The sequence below is a fragment of the Cervus elaphus genome, chromosome 5 (genome assembly GCF_910594005.1).
Source record: "Cervus elaphus chromosome 5, mCerEla1.1, whole genome shotgun sequence".
Classification (NCBI taxonomy): Eukaryota; Metazoa; Chordata; class Mammalia; order Artiodactyla; family Cervidae; genus Cervus; species Cervus elaphus.
Genome location: NC_057819.1, coordinates 108,743,023 through 108,761,263, shown reverse-complemented (window position 1 = coordinate 108,761,263; position 18,241 = coordinate 108,743,023). Strand labels below are relative to the sequence as shown.

Below are 18,241 nucleotides of genomic sequence, written 5' to 3'. Positions count from 1 at the left end.
GACATGACCCAGTGCATGCCAAGCGCAACAGTGGCCACAGCCGTCCGTTCAGAACGCTTGACAGTGCAGCTCCCACTGACAGACCTGGGGCCCTGCCACACTCAGAGCCCAGCCCACCCCCCAGCTGGGGCAAACAGGAAGGTCACTGGCACGTCGTAAGTGTTTATTGAAAGAAACTAAGTACCGCCTCCCCCTTCACATGCAGGTGGGCACCCAGATAGCTCCTGATGGCTTCAAGGACTTGGGAGCTTTCCATCCTCCCCACCAGCCCCTCTGGGGCCCAGGTGGTACTAGTGCCCCCATGTCCAGTCCCCCCTCTGAAGCCCCTCTCCCAGCACAGACAGCGGAAAGGAAAAAAGAACTAAGACCCAGAGAACAGGGGTCACAGCCACAGCCCTTGGGCTGGATTGAGGGGAGTGGGTGTATATGGGGGCCTGTCTGCTGCTCCAGGCTGGTGGGAGGAGGTGAAGGAAGGTTTCTTGTCTGAGGCCTCTGACCTTACTGCTAACTCTGGCCAGTGCTGCAAAGGCTGGGCTAGCCACTGGCCAGCATGATGCCTGGACACTGGACACACTCACCCTAGGACAGACATCTTCCCTGGGCTGCTGGGATGGCTTCCACCCCCACCCAGGGAGCGGGCCCCACCCCTCCTGTCTGCCAGTTCTGGAGCCCACTGAGGTCCTGTTAAGAACCAGGACAGGCCGGGGAGGGCTGATGAACCTTTTCGGTTTAGCAGCTTTCAGGGGGCCTCCCAGATTTTGCCTCTCTGCCTGGCTGAGGTGAGGATTCACCAGTTAAGGGCCATCTAGGCATTGATGGGGGTGTCATTTGTCCCCACCAGTTCCCAAGTTTGCCATCTTCAGGGAGGGTCCAGGTGGCCTCTGCAGGAGCAGCAGAAGTGGGCCCAACTTGGAGAGTCGGTCAAAACCCAGGCTTTGGGCCTCAGGAGGGGCAGACCTGCAAGGGCATCATTTTACCACTGAAACCCCTGCCTGCCTTCTAAAGCCCTTGCAAAGATGACACAAGATAATCGTGCTGCTTTCTCCTCTCCTGTTGAGGAGTGCAGACTAGGAGTCTGCTCTGAGTGCAACTTGCTGCAGGCCCACCAGCCTCCTGCAGAGCTCTCTCAACACGCAGTCACCTGGGAGAGCTGTAAAGGAACTACTTTATCCACCTGCTGCTGCAGAGAGGCTCAGCCCATCTGTCCTGAGCCCAGGGCCTCTGGAAAGTACGCAGGCCTCCTAGTTCACTGGCAGCCCCAGGACCCCCATGGCCTGAGGGAACAGGGTCAGAATCACTCAGGCATCTCTGGGCTCCCTGATTTGCTTCAGCCCTGGCCTCTCTGCCCATAATCTGCCACTTCCCCCAGGAACTTTGTGCCAAAAAGTCCTTGCAAGGGGATTTATTACTGGGTCCTCTCCCCTGGGTCTCTCTTTCTGAGGGATCTGGGTTCAGACAGATGACAGGGTGAGGGCTGTTCCTCCTGAGAGCATGGAGCCAGGCCAACCCAAGCCTGGTGCCCAGGCCCCGCCTCCTAAGACGGCCTGTGCCCGCAGAGCCCAGCAGCTTCGTGCTGGGTGCCAGTGGCTGCCCTCCCGTCTCCCTAGCTCTTCTTGGCCTCCTCCCTGCGCCGGAGTTTCTCACGCTGCCGTGCAGCCTTCTCCTGGGCCTTGCGCTCCTTCTCAGCGGCCGCCGCCAGCTCCTTCAACTTCCGCTTCACCAGCGCCCGATCATGCGAGTTGCTGAGCCCCAGACTCTGGGGGAGGAATCCAAGGGTGAAGTGAAGAGCCCCAGAGCCCCACACCTGGCCAACCCAAGCCCGGGGTTCTCTGTGCCCCAGGTGTATTCTCGCTGGAGCTCTGCCAGCCCTCAGCCTCCACCTCCCAGGATTGCTGACGGATCAGGACCCTCAGGGCAGAAATTTTGGAATGGGAGTGGCTGGGAGAGAGGAGGGTAAACGGTGCAGGGTTCCAGGCCCTTTGCCCCTTCCCCACCCTGATCCTTGGCTCCCATCCCTCCACTCAGGATTTCAGCCTTGGAATAACCCTGCCTGGTTCCGTGAGCCCAGAGATGGGAAGCGAGTTTGTCCGAGGTCACACAGCCCGTCAATAGCTGAGGCCCCTTCCTGTTCCAAAGACTTCTGGAGGACTCTCCTCACCACTGCTTCCCCAAGCAACTCAGCAGATGGTGCAAAACAGGCCAGAAACCCCCAGAACAGAGATTAGAGCACCACCTCTGACACCCTCCCTCCCTCCCTCCCTCTACTTGCCTCCCACAACCACCAGCCTCCAAGATTTTTAGTCTTAGAGATGAAGGCTCCAAAATTCAGATGAGATGACCAGGGGAGGCTCATTAGAGTCAAGAGTCAGATGATAGGCTAGTCCTCAAGATCAGAGGTCAACCTGAAGACTTTGGCTGGAGCTCGAAGGTCAGACTGAGGAATTGGGCTGGAGTCAAGACTGGGAGGGGATCCATGCTAGAGAGCAAAGATCAAGGATCTTGCCTAGAGGTCAGAGGTCAGGGCAGTGGCCTTAAAGGGAGTGGAAAGGTCAGGATGAGGGGATCCCAATCCTTGAAGGCTGCCTCAGGGGTCCAACTGGGTGGTGGTCCCCCCACCCCAACCCACCTTCAGTTTGCTTCCATCCAGCTGCAGTAACTGCGGCCCATCTACCTGCCGCGCGGCAAACTCAGCAGCATACTGCTCCAGGTTGAGGCTCTGTAGCCACTGGCCCACCTGCTGACTGGTCCAGTGGTAGACGGTGGGAAGAGGCTCATCCAGAAACTGGGGTGGAGACCAAGGAGAGTGAGGGGCAAGGTGTGCCCTGTGGCCCACCCACCTGTGTCAGAGGTCAGGGCCTGCTTACCTCATCGGAAGACTGGGACAGAGTGTGGTAGGGGTAAGAACACTTGGCCGCCTGCCGAGGACCACTTGGGATCTTGGGGCTGCTGCTGGGGGGTGTGGAATCATCACTCAGGGTGGATTCCTAGATGGAAAGCGGGCATACCGCTGAGGAGAGAGCTCACCTCAAGCCCAAGGCAGCAACCCACAACCCACCATCCCCATTCAGATGAAGCTGAAGTCCAGGGCCAGGCACCAGGAGTTTCTCAGGGCCCTTATATGTGAACCAGGAGCTGGGCAGGCACACAGAGCAAGGCAGCTTAGGGGAGGCGTTGGGATCTGAGGTCTTTGGGAGGCGGCAGGGCTAGAACTGAGGAGTTAGCAGGAATGGAGGTCAGACTGGTGTTGCTTCCTTGATAGCTGACCGGGATTCCCCTGGGCTAGGTCAGGTGTTCCTGCCTTGAGCCTCTCCAGCATGGCCTCCAGCACCCTGGCTTACAAAAGCCTGGTTAGATGTGGTGTCTTCACTGGACTTTGAGCTCTATGAGGGCCTGGGCTGTGTCTGTTCACCAGGGTCCAGCACAATGGAAGAAAGGGAGGGAAGGAGGGAGGGTGTGGAAGAGTGACCCTTTCTCCCCTGAATTTACAGTTTTCTGATCTTCTCTGACCTGGCTGCACACAGGAACAGAATCACAGAACAAGCACAGGGCTGGAGGTCATTAGAGCCTGGCATCTAAATCCAGTTGAGTCTGTAGGCAAATCCTTTCAATCCGGGCCTGCATTTGCCCATCTGTACAATATGAGCTTCCCTGGTAGCTCAGTCGGTAAAGAATCTGCCTGCAGTGCGGGAGACCTGGGTTCAATCCCTGGGTTGGGAAGATCCCCTGGAGAAGGGAATGGCTACCCACTCCAGTATTCTGGCCTGGAGAATTCCATGAACTGTACAGTCCATGGGGTCACAAAGAGCCAGACACGACTGAGTGACTTTCACTTCACTTCACTTCACAATAGGGATGAGTGTGCCTGCCCTCCCTACTTCACTGAGCCTTTGTGAGGGTAAACAACAATGCTTTTGGAGCTTTATAGGCCACAGAATCCTAGTGAATGTAAATAGGTGCTCATTGTTGCTTCTGTTCCTTGGTCTCACTTCACCCACAGGGTTGTGAACTTTCCAAGCACTAGCTAAGTTGTGGTCCTGTTCATCTCTGTTCCCCCCAGCCTCACTGTACCACATGTAGTCCAGCTCCTAATACAGGATGTGGAGTCAGAACTGAGCCAGGCAAAAGAGTTAGCAGGAAGAGAAGAGCTCTCAGGCTGGGTGTGTACTAGGGGATCATAGTGCTCAGTTATGTGTGTTGAATGGAGACAGCAATGACTGAATCAACAAAGGAACCACTCTGCATACAAACAAGTGAACAAGTGAATGCCTGAACTCAGAGACTGGATGAATTAATGATCATTGAATGGCTCCTTGGATGGACAAATGGACTCCAGGAATGCCTGGATCCAGGCCCAAGCCAGAGTGAAGTGTGTCCTGTGACCTGAGTCTGGGGGCCAGTATGGAGGCCAGAAGGCCACGGACTCACCTGAGAAGCTGACTTCTTAGGGCTGAAACCCTCGCGTTTAGGGGAGCAGGACGGGGAGGTGGTGCTGCCAGAAGATGCGGAGCCCTTGCCACTGTCTGTGAACCAGGAAAAGGGCAGGAACGGGGAGCCCCCTGACCTGCCGGACCCCTCCACCGACTCCCTGCAGAGAGAGCACGCTGCATGGGTGTGGGCACCGAGGAGAGGGCTGGAACCACAGGGAGTTACGGGCAGAAGCTGTGGCTGAGGGGCTGTGGGTACCTCTCACCTGCTGCCCATGGACAGACGGTTGCTGCCCTTCTCCTTCCGGCTCTTGCTAGTGGATGCTCGGCGTAAGGTGACCCTGTGGGGAGGGCAAGGGGGAGTGGAACAGCGCTGCCCACTGTGCTACCCAATCCCCAAGCCTTTGTTTCTGGTCACTCACCCCAGGTCCAGGAACTTTCGGCGAGTCTTCTTATCCAGGCCAATGGTAGGGCTGGCGGGCTCAGGTGGGCTGGCATCTCGGCTGTCATCTTTTGAGGAAGAAAAGGAAGGAAATAGCCTATGTGGTGGCTTGTCTGCCTCTTCCAACTTCCAATAAGGTGATAGAAATTCTCTTGACTTAGAATCAGGCAACCTTACTCTGAATGCCCTTCACTAGCTGTGTGACCTAGGACAAGTCACTACCTCTCTGAGCTTCCTGCATCTCATATATGGGGCTAATAACACTGCCTATTTCATGAGACTTAATAGGATGAGATAGTGAAGGACAGGGAAGCCTGGCATGCTGCAGTCCATGGGGTCGCAAAGAGTCAGACACGACTGAGCGACTGAACTGAATAAGATGTTTATGAAAGCCTTATACAAACCGTAAACCACTCTGAAAACGTAGAGATCACTACTCTTTACTGTTAATTTTATCTTGGCCAACTTGTAACCAACCTTCTAATCTTGGCTCACATGTCACTTCCTCAAGAAGCCTTGCAGGAGGCTCCCAACTGCTCCCAGGATGTTTTCAACCTGATAAATGCCCTCCCGCCCTGCGTGCCCTTTCTCGAATAGCACTCAATACACCTTGTACCTATACTTTTAATTAGGGGATTGCTTCCCCTCAAACTATAAGGAGTTATTTGACTGCTTCCCCTAGAACCTATAAGCCTCGCGAGGACGAGGACAGCATCTGCTTGCTCTTTTGTGTGTCCCAGTGCCCAGCCAGTGTCTGGCATACATTAAGGCTCTCTGGAAATAAGTGAATGAACTGTGGTCTTTATTTTCCATCTCCCCTGAGCCACGCGGTGCCAAACCCGAGGTCCGGGCAAGTGCTTCGGCGCCCGAAGGAGCGCTTGCCGGCAGGGGGCGCCGCGCCGGCCGACGCTCACCTTCGCTGTGCGGCTCGGCGCGAGGGTGGCGGCGCACGAAGCTGGGCGAGCTGTCGGACGAGGCCGCGGAGCGGGGCGGCGAGCAGGAGGCGGCGGCCAGACCCTCGTGCGAGGCGGCGTTGTGCAGGGGCCGGTAGCGTGCGAGCGGTGAGGGCGGCGGCTCGTCCTCGTCCAGGCTGCGCCGCAATCCCGGGGGCTCCAGGCAGAAGGAGCCCCCCGCTGGGGACCCCGGGCCCGAGTGCAGAGGCGAGCGCAGCCGGTGCAGGGGGCTCCCGCAGCCGTCGGTTCCCTGGAGGAGGGGCAGCTGCTCACCGCCTACCCTCTTCCCCTCTTCCCGGAGGGGAGCCCAGGCTCCTAGGGCCTTCCCGGCCTGGAGGGAAGGCTTCCTCGTGCCTAGGGCCGAGGGGTGACTGGGCAACGAGCAGTGAGAGATGCATCTTCTGGTCACAGAGGCAGGGGCTGCATCCGGCCTCCTTCACTTACTAACTGTGTGACTTTGATAGTGAACCTCTTAGAGCTTCAGTTTCCTTGTCTGGAAAATCGGGTAATACCTTCCTTGAAAGGATGAAATGAGCCAGAATTGAACTGCAGCTAATATTTGTCAGCCTTGTTATGTGAGAAGTCTAGGGGTGTGGTATCCCTGGAAGAGTGCTTTGGAGGGATTATCCAGGGGCAAGAAGGGTATAGGGTATGGTGATTGGGGGGATTGCCCCAACCTTGCCTCCAGGCCCATCGGAGCCTTCACCATCCTCTGCAGAGCTGGCACTGTCCCGAAGCCTGGAGCGAGAGGGCCGATGTCTCCGGCCCTTGGCCAGTAGTTGGGCCCGGGCCTTGTGTAAACTGCTGTCCAGTCTGACGGTTTCTGGCACTGCCAAGTCCAGGTCTGCAAACCAGGGAAGAGGGACAAAGACCAGATACATAAGGACAGCAAGCCCAGAGGCCCACCTCAAGTGGCCACCAGCACTCACACCCAGACATTCAACAATGTCTCTGAGTGTTGGGCACTGGTAGTCCAATGAGATAGAAAACTGTGTCTCTCACAGGGACATGGACATGTCAGCTTGTACATACAGTGTGTGATAGACCCTCTCACAGGCAAGAGGACAGGATTGTCCTGTTTGGAGGAGGCAACACCAAAGCTGGGTCTTCAGGTCTGTCTGGGAGTTTACAAGAGAGGAGGCTGGCAAAACTGGTGGAGGCTGGCAAAACTGGTATATGCTATGCTGAGAGGAAGGGAAGCTGGGGGCAGGATACCTCCAGAGCAATGAGAGGACAGGTTTGTGGAGGGAAGGACTGGAAGATGAGGCTGGAGAGAGCACACTTGTAATGGCTACCACTGAAGAAGTGCCAACTACGTGTCAGAATGTATATTCATCACCTTGTCTACTCAGAACAACCCACAGGCTAGGGATAGCTTCTATTCCCATTTCACAGCTAAGCAAACTGAGGATCAGAAAGGTCAAGTCTCATGCCTGAGGCCCGCAGCTAGCAATAGTCTGCAATTTGAGCCTGGCCAGTCTAGCTCTGGCTCCAGGTGGTGCAGTGATAAAGAATTCGCCTGCCAATGTAGGAGACACAAAAGACACAGTTTCAGTCCCTGGGTTGGGAAGATCCTCTGGAGGAGGAATGGCAGCCCACTACAGTATTCTTGTCTGGAAAATTCCATGGACAGAAGAGCCTGGTGGGCTACAGTCCATGGGATCACAAAGAGCTGGACATGACTGAGCGACTGAGCACCCTCACACAGTCTTGCTCCAGAGACTGGCCCTGCTGGGGATGCTGGCTTCCTGTGCCATGCTCAGGGTCACACTCAGAGACAACACTGCTGAGCAGCTAGGTGACTCGCAGTTAACTAGAGGGACCCCTATAAGCCAGTGGCAAAGAGGAAAGCCCACAGACCCCTGAAGCCTGTCTCTCCCATCCTGGGGTACATAGCCCAGGGCTAGGTCCTGGATGAGGACATGGTGGAAGAGTAGGTAAACCCAATAGATTACGCATAAACCCCACAGCTCCGAGTTTCACTTTCCATTTGTTCCACCCTAGAATACAGACCTCTTTCTGCAGTGTCCCTGAGTTTCTCCAGGCAGAAAGCGTTCTTCCCAGACCATCACGGCTTAAGACCTTTCTTCACCACTCCACCCTCTGTGATCTCAGGGACCCCATCCCATCACTCATGCCTGCCCTGCTTTGCCTGCTCCTCTTTCTCTTGTCTGTAGACACCCCTTAAATCACCCCCAGTGGCTGAACTACCACCTATATCTATTTCCAGCTCTGATTCCTTCCCTGAATCCCAAGTCTGAGCACCTCAACACCTGCCACATCTGAAGCACCCAGGCACCTCAAACTCAGTCCATCAAACGAATCACCACCTTGCCTCAGACTCTGTCCCTGGCTCCGTGAAAGACCCCACTGTCTACCCAGTTTCCTTCTCAGACCTACCAAAGTGAGTGAAAGTCACTCAGTCCGACTCTCTGTGACCCCCTGGACTATACAGTCCATGCAATTCTCTAGGCTAGAATATTGGAGAGGGTAGCCTTTCCCTTCTCCAGGGGATCTTCCCAACCCAAGGATTGAACCCAGGTCTCCCGCATGGCAGGCGAATTCTTTACCAGCTGAGCCACAAGGGAAGCCCTCTTCAGACCTAGACCCAGTTGGTAATTCATGGGTCCAGCTCCCTACTTGACACCTCCACTTGGATTCCAATGGACATCTTCAATGTACATGTTACAGTTGGACTCCTGACGTCCTCACCCCGCAAGCTGCCCAGTCTACCCATCTCGATGAATGACAGCTCCATTCTTCCAGCTGCTAAGGCCAAACCGTGGAGTCACCCCTGATTCCTCCCTTTCCCTCCTACCCTACAAACTGATCCAACCCCAATTCCTGTTAGCTCTACTTTGGAAATATATATAAACATGCTGAAATATTTATGGTGAATGACATGATGATTTAGATTAGGTTCAAAATAATCCAGGAAATTAGGCGGGAAGAGAGGAAAGGGATGTAGATGAAATAAGACTGTCCATGAGTTGATGATCCTTGAGGTTGAGTGATAAGTACATAAATGTATGATGGGGTACTTTGTGCTAGTCTCTACTTTTGATTTCCCCCAATAAAATATTGTGTATATGTGTCTTTGTAAACACAAACTTACATACATGCCTACATGTGGGGAGAAAGAGGAGGGGAGAGGAAAGGAGTAGGAGAACACACAGCATCCCTGGTCTGGGTCACCATCACCTCTTGACTCCATTATTACAGATCCTCCCAGCTAGTCTTCCCTCTGCCTCCCTTTCCCATTTACTGTCTATTTCGAGCCCAGCAGCCAGAGTGATCCTGATAAAACATGTCAGCTCATGTGACTCCTCCCTCCACTCAGAACCTCCACTGACTTCCATCTCACACAGAGGAAGAAACAGTTCTCAGCATGGCCTTTAGACTCAGGCTGTTCAGAAACGCTCTCCCTCTTCCCTCTCTCCAGCCACCCTGGCTCTTCCTTATATAAACTATCCTGCACCTCAGGGCCTTTGCACTTCCCCTTCCCTTTCCTGCAAGGCTCTTGCCATAGATTTCTGCACACTTCCTTCTTTCAGCTCCTTCAGGTCTCTGCTTAAATGCTTTCTCTCACTGAGAGACCACTCAATTTAGAATATCCCCAAAACCCACAGCTAAATTTTTTCCATATCATTTATCATTCTCTGGCATACCATATAGGTTATTTCGTTTATTGTCTCTCTCCACCAATCAAAATGTCAGCTTCATGAAGGCAGATGTTTCTCTATTTTGTTCATTGCACTAACAGACATAGAACATTGTGGGTGTGACAGTGTGTGTGTGTGTGTGTGTGTGTGTGTGTGTGTACAAGTGTCCTAAGTGTTTTATAACTACTAGCTCATTTAAACCTCCCCACAACCCAAGGAGACTCCAGGAATTCTCAGGGCAGCCTTAATTTGCCTGAGGGTATAGAGCTGGAAAAGCGATGACAAACCTAGACAGTATATTAAAAAGGGGAGACATTACTTTGCTTACAAAGGTCCATCTAGTCAAAGCTATGATTTTTCCAGTAGTCATGTATGGATGTGAGAGTTGGGACCATAAAGAAAGCTGAGCACTGAGGAATTGATGCTTTTGAACTGTGGTATTGGAGAAGACTCTTGAGAGTCCCTTGGACTGCAAGGAGATCCGACCAGTCGATCCTAAAGGAAATCAATCCTGAATATTCACTGGAAGGACTGATGCTGACGGTGAAGCTCCAATACTTTGGCCACTTGATGGGAAGAGCTGACTCATTTGAAAAGATCCTGATGCAGGGAAAGATTGAAGGAAGGAGGAAAAGGGGACGACAGAGGATGAGATGGTTGGATGGCATCACTGACTCGATGGACATGAGTTTGAGCAGGCTCCGGGAGTTGGTGATGGACAGGGAGGCCTGGCGTGCTGCAGTCCATGGGGTCACAAAAAGTTGGACACGCCTGAGTGACCGAACTGAACTGATAGGGCTGGTGAAGAGCAAGCCAGGGTTATAGGCAGTCTGGCTCCAGAGGCTCAGCGAGTAATTACCAAGCCCTCCCTACCTCCCTACCTGAGGCAGAGATGGAGAGACTTGTGTGTTCAATCCCCTAGTTTACAGGTAGTCTCCTCAGAGAGCAAGGTTTGGCCCAGAGTGCAGAGGGAGCGAAGGACAGTAGGCAGGACTGCTGGTGGGCAGCTGATGAGCATCCTCACCAGTCCAGTGTTAACTGGTCCAGCGTTAACTGGTGCCCAGCTGCCCTGGGCCAGAGAAGGCCCTCTGCGCCCGAATCTGGGCCACATCAAACCATGGTCATCTTACTGTGGAGGGTCTAGGGAGCAAAGGGACTCCTGAGGGGCTTGGGGATTTCCGAGGCAAGATGGGGTCAGCTTCTCTCCTGGTGCCTTGCTCTACCAGGCCCCTCTCACCTCCTTCCAGCCCTCCTTCCATCTCTCTCTCCCTCTTCCTCTCCCCCTGGGAGTTAGCCAGCCCTGGGCTGTGGGAAGTCATGAATATTTCATCACCTTTCTCTTCAGGAAGCCGGCCAGGCTGGCAGCTACCTCAGCAGGTTGGGGAGAAGGAAAACAGGAAGGGTTGGGCTGGGGTTGGTGGCTGAAAAGCCTAAGGAAGGAGGAGTTCACCTCTGCCAGGCCGGGAGTCAGGCTGGACCTGGGTGAGAATGGACAGATTCAGAGTCTGAGGTCCAGAGGCTGTTTGAGACTGGGGGAGTCCCCAAGGCAAAGCTTTCATGCACAGACCCTAGGGAGGCCGGGGCGGGAAGCAGTTCCTCAGGAGCCGGGAGGCAGCAGCAGTTCCAGGCATCGCCGGGATCTGCGGCAGCCCCAGGGGAGAGTCAGTTGAGCAGGGTTGGGGGAAAAGGAAGGGCAAGGAAGGTAGAGGTGAGGAGAGGCAGGGGAGGAGACGCTGGAGGCCCTATGGCATTCCACACCTAGGAGCCTTTCCCGGCTTGAGAGCCCTGACGGCTGCATACATGATAGAGCTTTCTGCTTCCACCTCTCCCGCCATGTTCCTCCACCTTCTTTTGCTCACTGACTCCTCCACTGAATCCAACTGGGAAACGGCCTTTCCACCCCGGTGCATGCTGGGAACTCAGTCCTCTAGTGGTCTTTCTCTAATCCACACAATAAAAAGACTGCAGGAGGCAAATAATAGGGTGTGTGTGTGTGAGTCCACACATCTCAGAACAGAGGGGGTCGATCCTGGGTGCCCCGGGAGTATAGACGCTAAGTGTGTTATGCATTTTTTATTTTCCTGCACATCATGTAGATGAGGTCTCTTATTTATGGGACTTGGAGGTAACCTGTGTTGCCTCTGCTGGGTATACAGAGCACAGTGTATCCTGGTATACAGCACAGTGACTGCCAGCAGGGAACTGGGCAGTCTGGAGTTCTTGTCCCAGCTCTGCCACTAAACTGCCATGTGATCTTTAAAGCCAGTCACTGCAGCGCTGTGTCCTAGGCTTAATGTCTGCTATATGGGTACACTTCTTAGGATTATTGTGGGGTTAAAGTGATACATCCCCTTCATGGATCACAGCCTTGTCATGACAAACGGGCTTGTGTAACTCAACGATGTTATGAGCCATGCCATGCAGGGCTACCCAAGATGGACAGGTCATCGTGAAGAGTTCTGACAAAACGTGGTCCAGAAATGGTATGGACCTAACAGAAGCAGAAGAGATTAAGAAGAGGTGGCCAGAACACACTGAAGAACTACACAAAAAAGGGTCTTAATGACCTAGATAACCACAATGGTGTGGTCACTCACATAGAGCCAGACATCCTGGAGTGTGAAGTCAAATGGGCCTTAGGAAGCATTACCATGAACAAAGCTAGTGGAGGTGATGGAATTCCAGCTGAGCTGTTTAAAATCCTAAAGATGATGCTGTGAAAGTGCTGCACTCAATATGTCAGCAAATTTGGAAAACTCAGCAGTAGTCACAGGTCTGGAAAAGGTCAGTTTTCATTCTAATCCCAAAGAAGCACAATGCCAAAGAATGTTCAAACTACAGTAAAATTGTGTTCAATTCACACGCTAGCAAGGTTATACTCAAAATCCTTCAGTACTACATGAACCAAGAACTTCCAGATGTACAAGCTGGGTTTAGAAAAGGCAGAGGAACCAAAGATCAAATTACCAACTCTCTTTGGATCAGGGAGAAAGCAAGGGAATTCCAGAAAACATCTACTTCGGCTTCACTGACTACACTAGAGCCTTTGATTGTGTGGATCACAAGAAACTGTGAAAAATTCTTAAAGAGATGGGAATACCAGACCACCTCACCTGCCTCCTGAGAAACCTGTATGTGGGTCAAGAAGCAACAGTTAGAACCAAACATGGAACAACCGACTGGTTCAAAATTAGGAAAGGAGTACAACAGAGCTGTATATTATCATCCTGATTATTTAACTTCTGTGCGGAGTACATCATGTGAAATCCAGGCTGGATGAATCACAAGCTGGAGTCAAGATTCTGGAGAGACACAGCAACAACCTCAGACATGTAGATGATACCACTCTGATGGCAGAAAGTCAAGAGGAACTAAAGAGTCTCTTGATGAGAGTGAAAGAGGAGAGTCAAAAAGCTGGCTTGAAACTCAACATTCAAAAAACTAAGATCATGGCATCTGGTCTCATCACTTCATAGCAAATAAAAGGGGAAAAAGTGGAAACAGTGACAGATTTTATTTTCTTGGGCTCCAAAATCATTGCAGACAATGACTGCAGCCTTGAAATTAAAAGATACTTGCTTCTTGGAAGGAAAGCTTTGACAAAACTAGACAGCATATTAAAAAGCAGAGATATCACTTTGCCCACAAAGATCTGCATAGTCAAAGCTATGGCTTATCCAGTAGTTATGTACAGATGTGAGAGTTGGACCATAAAGAAGGCTGAGTGCCAAAGAATTGATGCTTTTGAATTGTGATACTGGAGAAGACTTCTGAGAGTCCCTTGGACTGCAAGGAGATCAAACTAATGAATCCTAAAGGAGATCAACCCTGAATATTTATTTGAAGGACTGATGCTGAAGCTGAAGCTCCAATACTTTGGACACCTGATGTGATGAGCTAACTCATTGGAAAAGACCCTGATGCTGGGAAAGATTTAAGGCAAAATGAGAAGCAGGTGGCAGAGGATGAGATGGTTAGATTGTATCACCAACTTAATCCATATGAATCTGAACAAACTCAGGGAGATAGTAAAGGACAGGAAGGCCTGGTATACTGCAGTTCATGGGGTTACAAAGTGTCAGACAGGAGGTAGTCACTGAATAACAATAACAACAGATGGGATACAGGGCATGTGAAGTGGCGGTGCTAGCCTAGTACCTGGCATGAGACAAGCACTTAATAAATGGGGACCCTTACTATCATCATTGTTGTTGTAATTGGATATCTACTCAGATAGTGGTGACAAAGACTCAGACTTTAAGGCCAAAATACACACACACTGAAGTCCCCCGGACTGCCCCTCCCTCAAAACCTCTTAGCCTTGGCTAGAGATAGAGTCAAACAGTACTTACCAAAAACCTCATCCACAGGTTCTTGGAGCTTTGAAGAAGCCATGACTCGAGAGAGCTGGGAGGACAAGAGAGAGAGAAAGAAGAACCATGGATAAGAAGGAAATAGACCATGGTTGGTGGAGGTAAGGGAGCTGCCAATGGCTACCTGTTCCTGGCCTTCTAGCCCCTCACCTTCCCTTACAAGTCTTCCTCCAGCCCCTTGAAGAGAAACCATCTAAACCACACCCCAGATGGTGGGCTTGGGCAGGAGACAGAAGCAAGTCCAAGGTGTAGACAACAGGCTCTCCCGTGGTCCCAGTCCGAGTTGATTTGTCTCCACACAGGTCACTGAACATCTCCCCTTCACCGTCCTGAGCCTTTCCATCACTGGCATTTTCTTAAAATGTTTAATTATCATAAACTGTCCAACATCAAATCTGGGAGAAATCTTGAAGACTATTAAATCCAATCCTCTCATTTTACAAATGAAGAAACAGATGGGAGAATGACTGACCTAAGATCACATAACAAGTTATGGCAAAATCAGAACCAGAACCCAGGTTCTTCCATCTACTCATCTACCTACCTCCCTACTTATCTGTGCATCTACTTGGCTATTCACCCATTCATTCAGTCAGTCATCCACCATCCACCTTATTCAACCATCTACCCATTTTTACATCCATCAATTTACACCATCCACTCAGGCATCTTCCCACCCATCACCCAGTCCTGCCTCCCTCCAATGTCATCAAGTCACCACCTGTCTTTCTGAACATGAGCTGTTCAGGAAGCTGGCATCATCAGCAGGGCCTCTGTTCTTAACAAACTCACAGTTCTCACAGTTCTAGACAGACTCACAGACGCAGAAGGGTATAAAGAGTACCCACAGTAGAACAGTGGATAGCCAAATCTCTATGAAGCATCATGCATGTTCTGGCAAGAAGTTGGATGGGTAGGGGTTTTGTTTTGTTTATAGGCTGTAAGAAAGGAAGGGCAGGTGGAGAAGCAGGATATATGTAGCTGAAACAGTTTGGGCAGGCTTCCTAGCAGATGTAGGATTGCAGCATCCCTAAACCAAGGCCTGGGTGTTAGAGAGGCAGGTGGATAGCAGATGAGGGGAGAAGGAAGAAGCTCAGGGTCAGGAGCACATTACATGGCTGGGACATGATCTCCAATTATTTCTAACTCTCAGGTCCCCACGAGAAGGGCAGAGCACTGGATTGGACCATACATTTGACACATTTAGGAAAGTTAGGACACATGCCTGCTGGGTTCTTTTCCAACTCTCCTCTTCTGTTATAACATAGATATCATCTCACTGCGTGCTGGCCGGGCTTGGGATTCTTAGTATCTCCACTTTACAGATGGGAAAACTGCGATGCAAGAGGTAAGAGGCTGAAGGCAACCTTGATCCCCTCAGCTCTATCCTGGGTAGTGATCTGCAGCTTTGAAACCCACTCATAAGGACAGAACACTGCTGGGAGAAGGCACAGGATGGGTAGAGTAGTGGAACTGATCCATACTCACTAAGACTGGGTACGTCAAAACTATGTCCACCCCAGGCTCCATGGACACTTGGGGCTACAAGCAGGAAATGAGGTGTAAGAAGGGGCCAGGGATATGGAGCCTCTAAGAACTCTCTTCCATTTTTGAACTCTGGGCGCTAGTAACAAAGAAGTTCTAGACCTTCTCTTCCTGTCCTGAAGGCAGATGGGAGAAGAGGCTGCTCCAAAGAATGAACCAGACTCCCTCATTCAGTCGCAAAATCTCATCTGACCAGGACCCAGCTGCCACCTCCACCAGAAAGCTGTCCTAGATAGCCATTACTCCCCTCATTCGTTTATATAATTTCTAAATCCACCCTTTCCTGCCACTAGGAAATGAGTAATTTTTCATACTTCATTGATTCCCTAAGTAGGTCACATCTCCCCCACATCAGACAGGAGCTCCTAAGGAGAGGGGCCAGTGTTCCCATCAGTAGGGACTCTCTGAAGAGAAGAACTGCTTCTCCCATCAGAATGGAGGCTCCCTGAGGGCAGCAGTGCTGCTGCTTCTTTTAGACAACTTGAGAATGGAAAGCCCGCGTGTGTATGCTCAGTCACTTCAGTCACTTGATTCTTTGCGACCCTATGGACTGTAGCCCGCCAGGCTCCTCTGTCCATGGGATTCTCCAGGCAAGAATACTGGAGTGGGTTGCCATGCCCTCCTCCAGGGGATCTGCCCAACCCAGGGATTGAACCCACATCTCTTATGTCTCCTGCATTGGCAGGCAGGTTCTTTACCCCTAGTGCCACCTGGGAAGCCAATGGAAAGCCCATGTGCTCTTTATTCAAGATCCCAGTCTAGGAACAAGACCCTCTTGTAGATGCTGCCCTCTTTTAGATACCCTCTGGGGTGAGCTGGGGCTTCCAGCTCACACCAGCGCCCAATACATTCTGATTCAGCACAAACTGCTTTCTTCAACAAATAACTCCCTGAGGTGTGTATGGGAGACCCTCCTTGCACTGTCCCATGGGGAACCCTGGGAAGCATGACATCAGGATGTCTCCAGGCCCCTCCTATACCACCTTTCAAAATTGAACCTTGCAAAATTAGAGAACCCCCCATTTACACTCCTACATCTCTACACTCCTACACACACACACACACACACACATTCACACACCATACTCACATTCAAACCAGGTAAGCACTACAAGGTGGAGATGAACTTGTTCTCTGGACACACTATGGGCTCTAACTCTTGCAGGCCACTCCTTCCTCCCCAAACTTCCCAATTCCCGGAGGAAGAACACCAGTGCATTTGTCCCTTCCCTAGGAGAAAGGGGGCAGGTGAACTCCAAGTTCCCTGGGACCCAGGGGAAGGAGAAAGAGAAATAAAGTGTGCACAAGTCCTGAAGAGGGAATGGAGTGTAGGACAGAGACGGACAGGTTGGTGGAGTGTTAGTCCATAGAGCTGCAGAGAGGAGGAAGAAAGAGCAAGAAAGAAATGGCCCAGAGAGCAGCAGCAGCAGGGGCAGGGGAAGCAGGAGAGACTGGGCTCCGGCAGCCCTGAGTGAGGCCCTGGGGAGGGGTGGAGAAAGCTGCCAGGAGAGGGGCAGCCCCCAGTGGAGCAGGAAGGAGGGAAGGGGCCCTGGGAGAGGAGAAGGAACCCAAGAGGGAAGTGCAACTGGAAAAGCCTGAAGAGGGGTGGTTGGGAGAGGAGGCTAGGGCTCGGGTAGCAGTGTGGAGCTAGAGAAAGTGATGACCCCCTCCCACAAGGCCCAGGCTGGGGGCATCTGGCAAGAGTCCATCCGTCCCCTCACAAGCACCGCTGGAGATGGGGTGGGGTGGAGAACAGGGCATCTTCTGTACCCCAGGGACCTTACGCTCCAATCAGAGCCAAGTGGCTACTTCTGTTCAATCCATCAGTCCAGCTCCTCACCAGGCAAGAAGGAGTTAAGCTTCACCCCTCCCCCAACACCAGTTTGTTTTTTTAAATTAATTTCTCCAGGCTGCGGGCTGAGGGAGAGGATTAGGGACACAGATCCTATCTCCACCCCCTCCCCTGGCAGCCCAGCACCCTACCTCCGTGCAGGCCCCCCTAGGGAAGAGGGAAGAAAGGTCCTTGTCTCTTGGCCCCATCCAACCCCACTAGGGTTCCCACTACGAGCCCAAGTGACCCCGCATCCTCGTCTACGTTAGGGATCTTGGGGTCCCAATCCCTTACCTCCAGCATCTGTCATCTTCAGCGTCTGGCGCCTCGGAAACCCCTCAGGCCCATGGTGCTTGGGGCAGGGACCAGGTGGGAGAGGGGCAAGGGGGTGGGGGGCTGTCACCCCGGCCGCGGGGGGCTCCTGGCTGGCTCCATACGCTCCATCCCAGGAATAGGGGTAGGGGTCAGCGAGAGGGGTCCTGGAGCCGGAGGAAACGTGGCGGGGTGGGTATTTCGGAGAGAGGTTTGCAGGAAGCAGGAGGCGAGGCGGGCGGGGCAGGACCAGGAGACCTGACGGGGAGGATGCTCCCGTGCGTTGTGTGCGTGCGTGTGTATGTGTGTGTGTGTGTGTGTGTGTGTGTCTGAGAGAGAGAGAGAGTGGAGGAGGGGGAGGGAGAGAGAGAGAGAGAGAAGGAGAGGAACCACCTCCCGCCCCGCCAGGCCCGGCTGGATGCGGGGGTCCCCCGCCCGGCAGGCAGATACTCGTAGCGTCGCTTCTGCGGGGATCCGCGGGGGTCCCCAGGGAAGAGGCAACGCGGGGGTCGCGTGGCGGCGAGGCGGGAGACAAAGAACGGGTGGAGGGCGGGAGAGTGGAAGGGAGGGGCGGAGGCAGCGGGAGCACGGGGGAAGGAGGAGGCGCCCCGGTGACGGGATTCTAATTGCCGAGGCTCCTCGGCCAGTGGGAGTCCGCGGGTGTGAGCGACCAGAGAGTCGGCCCCATCTTAGGACCCA

At 52.7% G+C, this 18,241-nt stretch overlaps 1 protein-coding gene across 3 annotated transcripts; it reads right to left on the bottom strand.

The window, feature by feature from the left end:
* Positions 1-142: 142 nt before the first annotated feature.
* SAMD14 (sterile alpha motif domain containing 14) lies at positions 143-18,241 on the bottom strand. Of its 3 annotated transcripts, none has more exons than XM_043904226.1 (10): positions 17,525-18,241; positions 13,834-13,888; positions 6,497-6,663; positions 5,781-6,069; positions 4,847-4,934; positions 4,691-4,765; positions 4,426-4,601; positions 2,865-2,984; positions 2,627-2,782; positions 143-1,756 (listed from the first exon to the last, which is right to left on the bottom strand). In XM_043904226.1, exons 2-10 carry the CDS (start codon positions 13,843-13,845, stop codon positions 1,604-1,606), a joined length of 1,236 nt encoding a protein of 411 aa, XP_043760161.1. In that variant the 5' UTR covers positions 13,846-13,888; positions 17,525-18,241; the 3' UTR covers positions 143-1,603. The 3 variants fall into 3 exon arrangements, with proteins under 3 accessions (XP_043760161.1, XP_043760162.1, XP_043760159.1); XM_043904227.1 differs by having other exon boundaries at positions 4,426-4,585; positions 6,502-6,663; positions 17,525-18,239; XM_043904224.1 differs by having other exon boundaries at positions 4,426-4,585; positions 17,525-18,227.